General features: G+C 38.7%; 2 protein-coding genes across 14 annotated transcripts in view; one reads left to right on the top strand and one right to left on the bottom strand.

The window, feature by feature from the left end:
* Positions 1-2,498: 2,498 nt before the first annotated feature.
* Positions 2,499-6,108, top strand: GPR151 (G protein-coupled receptor 151). The gene has a single exon (XM_005906625.2). It carries the CDS (start codon positions 3,965-3,967, stop codon positions 5,183-5,185), a length of 1,221 nt encoding a protein of 406 aa, XP_005906687.2. The 5' UTR covers positions 2,499-3,964; the 3' UTR covers positions 5,186-6,108.
* A 2,139-nt stretch (positions 6,109-8,247) lies between these two features.
* Positions 8,248-10,952, bottom strand: part of TCERG1 (transcription elongation regulator 1) — a 51,878-nt gene continuing 49,173 nt past the window's right edge. For 12 of the 13 annotated variants that reach the window (XM_070374558.1, XM_070374559.1, XM_070374560.1 and 9 more), the window contains 2 exons: positions 10,503-10,603; positions 8,248-9,333 (listed from right to left, as the gene is read on the bottom strand). In XM_070374558.1, the coding sequence (XP_070230659.1) occupies positions 9,132-9,333; positions 10,503-10,603 (303 nt within the window). In that variant the 3' untranslated portion in view covers positions 8,248-9,131. Of the gene's footprint in view, positions 9,334-9,601; positions 9,698-10,502; positions 10,604-10,952 lie in introns of all 13 variants that reach the window. The other variant, XR_011464840.1, reaches the window with a different exon arrangement.

Below are 10,952 nucleotides of genomic sequence, written 5' to 3'. Positions count from 1 at the left end.
CTTAGCCACCAGTTTGCTTTGCCTTGGTTCTTTTGAGCTGGCTGAGGTCCCTTGTAAATTAAAAATTTTAAAAGAAATGGGGCGTGTCTATGGCTCAAATTTATCTTTTTTATTACCGTTTCTCAATTTCCAAGGGTTATCTCTTGGCATCATCACTGCGGGTGTTGTCCCTGTTAGGAGAAGGAAGTGTAGACTGGAACCCAACTGAGGTCCTTGTTGGGGGTGGCTGCCCTGTTGCTGGTTTCTCAGCAGGAGTGTGGAAACAGAGGGAGAAGGCTCCAATGAAAGCCCATTTCCAAGCTGGGGAAGCCAAGCCTCAAGGTTCTGAATCCCAGCATTCTGGGGTTCCCTTCTCCCCACAGCCCTTTCCCACCTAGTACTGCCCTTTGGTTTGGTCCTGCCAGATCACAGTCTCTCCCTGGCTCCACATAATATACTTTAATCACAGTCTCAGAATGGGATATTCCCTCTTACTGGAGGTCACTCAGCATTCTAAGAGCTATGACATCTGCTCTTTACCTTTCCTCCATACCAAATAACTCATGTTAAAAAAAGGTTTCATTGAGGTATGATTTACATACCATAAAATTCACTCATTTTGTGTACAATTCAAGGTTTTCAGTACATTGTTACAGAGTTGTATAACCACCCCCCACAATCCCAACTGAGTACATTTTTCTTACCTCCAAAAGATGCTTTGTGCCCATTTGCAGTCACTCCCATTTCCCACCCGTAGCTCCAGGCAACCACTGTTCTACTTTCCATCTCTATAGATTTGCCTTTTCTGGACATTTCATATAAATGGAATCTCACAATACGTCATTGTCTCTGGCTTCTTTCAGTTGGCATAGTATTTGTGAGGTTCTTACACGTGGCAGCATGTATTCCTTTATATTGCTAAATACTAGTCTATTGTGTGAATACAGCCATTTCTTTATCCATTCACCAACCGGTGGAGAGCTGTTTCCAGTATTTTGGGGTGGGGGTGGTGGGTTGTTTTCACTTTTCGTCCCAAATACTCTAAGTATTTTTACTGTACTTCTCCATCCATCTCATCCAAATCATTTCTCTCCAAGATCCCTTCTATCAAATAAGAAAGGGGGGCTTCCCTGGTGGCTCAGATGGTAAAGAATCTGCCTGCAATGCAGGAGACCTGGGTTTGATCCCTGGATCAGGAAGATCCCCTGGAGAAGGGAATATCTACCCACTCCAGTATTCTTGCCTGGAGAATGCCACAGAGTAGCCTGCAGGCTACAGTCCAAGGAGTCACAAAGAGTCAGACACAACTGAGTGACTAACACTTATACTTTCACATACTAGGCAACTTCCAAAAATAAATAAAAATAAGGAAACTTGGCAAATGTCCACCAGGCATACAATTGAATACTGTATTAAAAAAAATTTTTTTTAACTATATGCTATGAAGAAAGATCAAAATAACTTGAATTCATGATATAAATAAGAAAAATGCATAGGATGTAATTCTTCTTTTAGGTTGGCTAAGTTACACTTATCCTCTCAATGGAAATGATGTTAAAACAAAAAGTGGATATAAGGCACATACTGCTACATATTATATTTGTGTAGTGTCTAGATGCACAAGTGCTGGTATATCAGAAGATAAACAGAAGCTTGGGTTGGGTGATGAGTATTGCCAAAGGAAAGAATTCCTTTTTGCCATAAGCACATAGTCTCATTTTGATTTTTATATCTAATGATAATCCAGAAAGAAAACTCAAAATTTTCTGAAAACCAATCCTCAATTGGTTCGGAAAACAATATATATGTTTATGTGTCTATATATATGCATATAAGCGTGTGTGTGTGTGCAGAGAGGGCACGAGCACAAACGTGAAAAACTGTTGACAGCTGGAAAATCAGAATGATAATTCTTTGTACTATTTTTGCATTTTTCCCTATAAGTTTGCAATTATTTCAAAATAAAAAGTTAGAATCAAATTTCCATGCTGTTAAAGCCTTCTCAAACTCATTTAGCTTTTTGTTTTCTGTATCTTCAGGAGCCTGACCATCTCAAGTTTATAAGCCATAATGCAAAGTAGTATATGCTTTCTGGTCCTGAGCTCATCTCTTCCACGTACATCAAGTAGAACTAGCTCTGTTGTAGCCTGTAATTCACAAGACATTCATTTGCTCTAAGTAGTACTCAGGGTGTTTCTCTGCACACCCTGCCCCCAACCATTTGCCTTCCCATATGATGGTGTGGGCCTCTTCACTCCCAAAAATGGTGCTACCGAGACTTGATATATCACTGTCCACAGCACTAACTAGAGATTACTGTGAGTTGCTGGGACAAGACGTTTACCTCCACTGTTTCATAGACACAACTACTTCCTAGAGGGAAAGGAAAACAGAAAAGATAATCAAGAACCACTGACAGCTTTCCTGATATCCATATGTTTTTATTGAGTCAATACTTGTTGAGTTCTGGGATTTCAGGGAGTTTGTTTTTGTTTTTGTTTTTGTTTAGGGAGATTTTAAATGTCATCCTTAATTTCCAGAGAAAAACTAGTGAAAGCAGAGTTAAAACCAGAACCTAGAGGTCCGATTCTGAGCTCAGCACACTTTCCACCATATGACACTAAGCATTTCTGACTCAGCACAGAGTAGACCTCAAAATCCTTTCAATTCCACAAACTCTTCTCCATGAACAATTCCAGCTCCTCTGACCTCCTCCAGAGTATCTTTCCACTGCCTATTATAAAATTTCAAGACTGGTTCTAGAATCATTTTTTTTTATTTTCCCAACTTTAAAATGTCATTTTCTTTAAAATCTCTTACATGCCTTCTGCAAATAAATTATTTTTCTTTTATTTCATTTGTCTTCATAAATCCTTTAGGAATTCTAAAAGAAAATCTAATTCAACATTTGGTTGGTTTAATCACCATCACTGGTTTAAAAGTCTTCTTAGTAAGTAAACTCATTTTAATGCACTGTTCTAAAATCACCTCTAAAAAATTCACAATAGACTAAACTTAGAGTAATCCATAATTAGACTTTTTAATAGGACTTCTTACCAGCAGCTTTTTTTTTTTTTTCCCATTATCCAGTTCTGCGCATTTGATCTCAGCCAGGTGTTGATAAGGCTGAAGTGGTGGTGCTGTTTAGTCGCTAAGTCGTGTCCGGCCATGGACAATAGCCTCCAGGCTCCTCTGTTCATTGAAATTTTCCAGGCAAGAATACTGGAGCAGGTTGCTGTTTCTTTCTCCAGAGGATCTTCTGACTCAGGGACTGAACCCATGTCTCCTGCATTGGCAGATGGATTCTTTACCCGAAGTGGTGGTGAGGTTTGGGTAAAAGAAGAGGAAGCTCATTCCTGCAGCCGAAAGGGGAAGCACCAGTTCTTCCTTGAACAGTGTGGTCCCAGACTCACATCATAACATCCCTGGGAAACCTGATAGAAATGCAAGTTTGGGGGCCCTACCCCAGACCTGCTGGATCAAGCCGTGCAGGTGATTAAAGAAGTGGGTTACTCATTTGTGGTGTTGACTGTATTACAGATGGGGGTCTAGATTTAAAATCAGCTAGTTGAAAATAATTACCTTGACTGTCTCTAGCGACCCCCCAGGAACATAACCCACTTACATGTATGTTCTCATTTATCATTGATGGGTCTATCGGGGAGTTTTTCACTCCGCTGGGCTGACAATGTTATTAGACTTGCTAATGAGCAGCAACCATGAGCTCCTGCTGCTTGTCACTCAATGCAGTCAAGGACTAGCACACACAGCAAAGAGCTTAGCAGTCAACCTTTTTCACAGTCTGCTCTCAGGGAATAAAGCAAGGGGAGGGCCCAGAGGTGTCATTGGACACTGATGATGACGTATGTATTTCCTACACCAAAGAGCCAAGGCAGACAGACAAAAAGAAGCTAACTTTTGCACGTAGGCGCTAGATGGAAGGGGGTGCACTGACAGCTGCCTGGCAGACTCCAACTCCAACACCATGAACGTGTCCTTTGCTCACCTCCACTTTGCCGGCGGGTACCTGCCCTCAGACTCCAAGGACTGGAGGACAGTAGTCCCAGCTCTCCTGGTGGCTGTCTGCCTGGTGGGTTTCGTGGGGAATCTGTGTGTCATTGGCATCCTCCTCCACAGTGCTTGGAAAGGAAAGCCATCCATGATCCACTCCCTGATTCTCAACCTCAGCCTGGCTGATCTCTCTCTCCTGCTGTTTTCTGCACCTGTCCGAGCTACAGCATACTCCAGAGGTGTTTGGGATCTGGGCTGGTTTGTCTGCAAGTCCTCTGACTGGTTCATCCACACGTGCATGGCAGCCAAGAGCCTGACGATCGTTGCAGTAGCCAAGGTATGCTTCATGTATGCATGTGACCCAGCCAAACCAGTAAGTATCCACAACTGCACCATCTGGTCAGTGCTGGTGGCCATTTGGGCTGTGGCAAGCCTGCTACCCCTGCCAGAATGGTTCTTCACCACCACCAGGCATCATGCAGGTGTGGAAATGTGCCTCGTGGATGTGCCCGCTGTGGCGAGAGAGTTCACGTCAACGTTTGGTAAGCTCTACCCGCTGCTGGCATTTTGCCTCCCGTTACTCTCTGCCAGCTTTTATTTCTGGAGAGCTTATGGCCAATGTCAGAAACGAGGAACTAAAACTCAAAATCTTAGAAACCAGATGCGTTCAAAGCAACTCACAGTGATGCTGCTGAGCATTGCCATCACCTCTGCTATCCTGTGGCTCCCTGAGTGGATAGCCTGGCTGTGGATTTGGCATCTGAAGGCTGGAGGCCCAGCCCCACCACAGGGTTTTATAGCCCTGTCTCAAGTCCTCATGTTTTCCATCTCTTCAGCAAATCCTCTCATTTTTCTAGTGATGTCAGAGGAGTTCAAGGAAGGCTTGAAAGGCATATGGAAATGGATGATAACCAAAAAACATCCACCTGCTTCAGAGTCTCAGGAGACACCAGCTGGTAACTCCCAGGTCCTTCGTGACAGTATTCCATCTCTGGAATCCCCACCATCTATGTCAGAGAAAGAGAAAACTGGCTCTCCTTCCGTCAGCAAAGAGAAAGCCGAGAAGGCAGAGATTCCCATCCTCCCTGATGTCGAGCAGTTTTGGCATGACAGAGACACAGTCCCTTGTGTAGAGGACAATGACCCTATCCCCTGGGAACACGAAGATCAAGAGACAGGAGACTGTGATAAATAGTTCCAAAGCAAAATAGTGTTTACTGTATTTATTTATAATGCTTATGAGTACCACTGACATTGCCATATGAAACATAGTAGAATACCATTAGGAATTACAAAAATGCTTTGCAGTCTGCATTTGCAAAATGTACAATTTGGTTAAGCAGGACATCATATTAGAGTAACTATGTTATCATCTGGCTGTCAAAGATTTAACTGCTGTATTTAAGATGCTTCTGTCAGAAGTGATTGATTAGAAAGGCCAGCTCTTTTTTCACTTGTCCACAGGGGCTGTTTCCCTGGGTAGTCTGTAGGGCCAGCTGTGTACTGGCTGGAGTAAAGCTTATCTGTCAGAGGCTCAGTCTCCTTCCTTTTAGTTTCTTCCTGAACCTGCTAATTCTAACTTTACCTATCAAACCTTATTTCACATAACCAGAGTTCAAAATTTACTTCTAAATTTAACATGTAAATTTTAATGTTATCTTCATTTGCTTTAGAAATGTTAATTTACTTGATGAAAATCCATAATTTTCATGACTGCGTGTTGCAGAATAAGGAACATCCTTATTCTGATCCTGAGCTAATTTCAAACCATGGCTTATTTTACAGGCAAAGTCTAAGTAAATTCAGACTTTGCCTCATGCAAAAATCTGCTTCACTGATCTTTTTAAAGCACCTCAGTGAGTTTCCAGTTTCTAAGTCTGGGGATTTTAGCAGTTAACACTGAACTTAAGCAGTAAAACTAAATTTTGTGTTTCCAAATATATTATCAGTATAATTTGAGTAACAAGCATTAACCATTAAATGTATTGCATGATGACACAAACCCAATAAAACAATTATGATACATGTCTTCCCCTATTAAATATAAAAATGATATTTATCCATGATTTTTGGCTACTCTGTAATGGAATTCTGGGATATTTTCACTGAGTTCTCTCTGGAGAAAACAAAACTACATTTAGGCTAAGCAATGGAGAAACTATAAAAACATGCTGTGGATGGAATTTTTTAATGTACAGTCTGTGTCTTTGTTTATTCTTTATAAATGGTCATAATTTACTTTTATAGACAGGGCTTTTTGCCTTGGTTCATACATTTCATTTTAAGGCTCACAAAAGCACATTAAACTACAACAAACACAGGTATCTAAAATACTGTCTTGTGAGGCAATAGTTATATAATAGAATTACCTTCAAAACTGTGATGAACTATCTCAATTAAAGACTTGTGATCATTATCTATAGTAAATGGAGGATGTACGCTTTCACTATTTCAACTTGTAAACAAATAAACACATTATGTTTTGCTTCAGATAGTTTTGGACTTAAGCTTTGTCTTGAATGCTGCTTTCAAAATTATCATTTAGCACACGGGGGCTTTACAGGAAGGTGAGAACTTAACACTGGCACAGGTATCAGAGAGCAAGGAATCATGTATCCTTAAAAAGTTTGCTGGTAAGCACCAAATCAAAATGAAGATACTGAAACACAATGTAACTACAATAAACACAATTTAACAAGAACCTAATGGGGGCGTGTGTATGTGGTAAATTATGAGTTTAGGTATAACATACACACATTACTAATAAAAAGATAAACAAGGACTTACTGTATAGCATAGGGAATTATCCTTGTTATCTTGTAATAACCTACAGGGAAAAGAACCTGAAAAAGAATAGATATGTGTGTGTGTGTGTATATATATATACATATATATATATAAAACTGAATCACTGTGTTGTAACCTGACACTAACCTGATACTCCAAATCAATTAAAAAAAAAAAAAAAACACCTAATATACAAAGTCTTGACCTGCCCCCTTAAAGAAATCTGCCTAGAAAAGTTTGATTTATACCCTATGTGATAAGTTAATTCCAAGTATTTTACAGCAAAAGTAGGAAACTAAAATAGGTATCACCAAATCATTTTCTTCACAGTTTTCTACAGTGAGAAACAGAGCGTATTGAGCAGGCACACAATACTATGTGGATTTCAGAGTAACAAAATAAATATTCTAGAAAACTTTACCTTTGTAAGTCACTCTTAGTTCTATAATAGTTGTTTCTTTTGTCACACAGTTTCAGTTTCACTTCAGACTTCAGAGTCACTCAAATAGATTTATGTAAAAATCCCATCAACTACCAATTTTATAGGTTAAAATAGTAGATAATCCATTCTGGGTTTATACACACAGAAAGAGAAGTCACTCAGTCGTGTCCAACTCTTTGTGACCCCACGGACTATAGCCTACCGTGCTTCTACATCCATGGGATTTTCCAGGCAAGAGTACTGGAGTGGGTTGCCATTTCCTTCTCCAGGGGATCTTCCTGACCCAGGGATTGAACCCAGGTCTCCTGCATTGCAGACAGAAGCTTTACCATCTGAGCCACCAGGGAAGCCAACTCTACATATAGAGTCCACATAATTTCTGTGGCGCTTAATATATTTAAGCTAAGCACTATATCACAGGGATGTGACTGTGTTTTTGTATGTGTGTGATGCGTGTCTGGGTCTGTATGCATATAAAACATATCTATTGCCGTCCCTTTTTAAGGTTTTGTCACCACTGTAGAAGGTGTGAGATAACAGGGAAAATAAATTATCCTATTAACATATATTTTTTCTTAAACACTTTATTTATGGTGGTGATTCAAACTAGAAATCTATGAAGGAATGAAATAGAGATCTTTCTAAACTGGAGAGGTAAAGCCAGAAAGAGTAACCAGGAATCAAAGTTAAGTTTCATGGTATGATGCACTCAACACACTGAAAGGAATCCAAAAAGGCATTCATCAATATGTTAATATAAAAGATGAGAACAAGAAAACAGACAAAAATCAGCATCTTCTTGCTATGAAGCAATATGATATTGCTAAGAGACTGAGCACCAAAATGGTTCTTTACAAATTTCTTCCCTTTTATGGTACAAGTAATTTATTATATTCAAGCCTTTTAAAATGACGTGATACTCAAGATTCAAACCTTCTTTGCGCCAAATTGCATTTGCTGCTGCTTTTAAGAACAGGTTTAAAAGAAGTATTTATACATTATATAACAATAATCATATACAATCCACATATATAAAAAGGGTTGGTTTATTGTAGTTCAAATACATAAACTGAACATTCAAACATCTTAAAATTAAACTTTAGAAACAAAAAATTAACATTCAAATAGGAGTATAGTTTACAAGGAACATCCAAGAAAGGTAATTTGTTGTCTAATCCAGAATATTGATAAAGATCACTTAATGGTGAATAAAATGTGTTTAACCAGCAGTCCTAGTCTGGCCAACATGTTAGTTACGACTGTGGCTCCATACCTGAGAAGAAATTACTAAATAAATCTTCTCTTAGGCTAAACAACAAGACTTGGCCTATAATTCAAAGGGGATAATCAAAGCACATAAGTGAACAAATGAAACTAAAGTATTCTTTAGAGACAAAGGTCAAAGTATGTCCATTATAATAATCTTAGCCTCTGGAAGATAAGAATTCAATTTTCAGTGTTTTTTTCTTTTACCCGCTTTAAAAAACAAAATCAAAACAAAACAAACCCTAACTTAGGTTTTTTTTTTTTTTGGGAATCTGTGGTATTTGCATCTTGCAAGTTCAAACCACAAATGCTCTTACGTCTTGCATGTATTGTAACACTGCTAGAAAGAACATCACCAAAAGTCACTGACTTCCACATCTCATAAAAGGATGATTTTTTAGCTTCAAGATTTTAGATTTACTAGAGACAGCCTATATTTGAGTATGTAAGTCAGTCATGCCATACAAAGAAAAGCATAAATATTTCCAAAGTGTTCTCTGTTCAGAAACTGTTCACGGATGCTTCTCCTTCTGCTCATCAGATGGTTCTGCAATAGTCTGACTAATGCACATACACGTAAAAACCTGAAAACTGGCTCATGCAAGCGTTTTGAATGAACAGACACCCTGTGGAAGAGTATTCCAAATTATTTTGTTGATCGTCTTGTGGGCTCTGACGCTGTGGGAGGTGGGGGTGGACCCCGGCGATCCAGGTCATCCACATACGCCACAATCAGTTTACGCCTCTCCTCTGGCACACAGTCTAGTACTAGATACCGCTTGTCGTTCTGCAAAATTTTTTCTACGTCTTTCAGGTGCTGGTCAGATTCCTGGATTAGCTTTTTGGATCTGAAATAAGAAAAGAAGTTCAAGAATTACTTACTGCTGTTCATAGGTCTTTCAGAAATGAACTGGAAATGTCCATCTAGTTCCTAATTGTGTTTCCATTTTTTTTTTTTAAAGAAAAATTTCACTGCAGTGGTCACCTTTGTAAGTCGCCTCAGCAAAGACTCCAAGGAGTGAAAGGGCCTCAGAAGCTGAATTACCCTCCCACCCCTGCTGGTGGTCCCTCCAGATCAGGGCTGAGGGTGGGTGGGTAACCTTGCCCGTGCTGTACCTGTTCTGTGGATGAACAGAGGACTTCAGTCTGCGGGGCTGCCAATCCCAGCATCTTTCACAAGCTTTTTCACTTTCACATCTTTCACTAAATTAACTACAAAAATGTAGAAAGAAGTCTTACTTCACATCTAATTTAAAAGCCCAAGCTGATGCAAAACATTAAGGATCCTGACCAAAAAATCCAATGACAAAATCCTAAAAACCACACCCTCAGCACTATCTATCCTCCCGTGCATACCCTTCATTAAGATGTTTCAAATTTTTCTCTTATAAGAAAAGTTGGAGCATGAAACAAAAGTTTCCTGCACACTGACTGCTAAGCGATATAAAACTGTTTTCCCGATGACAACTTGTTAGGGAGTGGGGAACTATTGGGGATGTTACAGCAAAATCTTGTTTTAAAGTGCTGATTTTATAATTTTGAAGTTTTAATTTAAAAGTATCCAGCAAACTGCTTTCATCTGAGAAAAAATGCATTTGCTGAGTTTAAATAGGATGATTTCAAGCTTTAGAATGAACACACTAAATATTTAGTCTTCAGAGGAGGAAAGATAATTGACAGTGAAAGATTTTTTTTTTTAAGTCTCTTCATGAAATACAATTTTTATGTATTTGAAAATACTTCTGAAAAAGCAGTGAAGTAAAAACAAAAGAGTGTTTAAAAAATAGATGGGTGGGTAACGCAAAATAAGAATTAACATCTGGGCCCTTTCTTAAAAAAAAAAAAAAAAAAAAAAAGGTAAATATGGGCTGTATTCAGCCTTTGAGAAAAGTTGGCTTCTTCTTATTCCTAAAAATTAACAATGTCACCATGTGTGTGAATGCAAAGTATGCTTGGCCATCAGAGTAGGACTAGTAAAGACAATGACTGGCGATATGAAACATTTCATTGCACATACCTATATGTTATAAATTTGGTCTCTTTCAAAAGTGTCCTGAAGTCAGCTTTGGCTGTGATGTATTTGTCTCTGATGTATTCTTCAAACTCTCTTTGTTTTTTCTGCAAAAAGACAGTAAGATTAGGGGGAAAATTCCACTAATTCCAGAATTATGATCAATTATTTATTAAACTAATGACCGATAAGTCACAACATAAAATAATTCAAAAGCAGTAAGACACATTTCTGTTCATGCAACATTCATTAAAAGTAAAATCTTCAGTGTACACTTTAAAGGTAAAAAGCAAGAATAAGAAACCATATATTAGTAGCAGCTAACGTATGGTTTATGTTATAATCATATATTGGGGGCTTGCTACATGCTACACTGTGCTGAGGCTTTTATAAAATATCTCCTTTACCCTTCATCACAACTTCAGGTGGTAGACACTCTTAAAAATACAGAAATTA

The sequence above is a fragment of the Bos mutus genome, chromosome 7, assembly GCF_027580195.1.
Source record: "Bos mutus isolate GX-2022 chromosome 7, NWIPB_WYAK_1.1, whole genome shotgun sequence".
In the NCBI taxonomy this organism is placed as follows: Eukaryota; Metazoa; Chordata; class Mammalia; order Artiodactyla; family Bovidae; genus Bos; species Bos mutus.
Note: the sequence above shows the minus strand (reverse complement) of the source record. Positions and strands in the feature narration are given on the sequence as shown.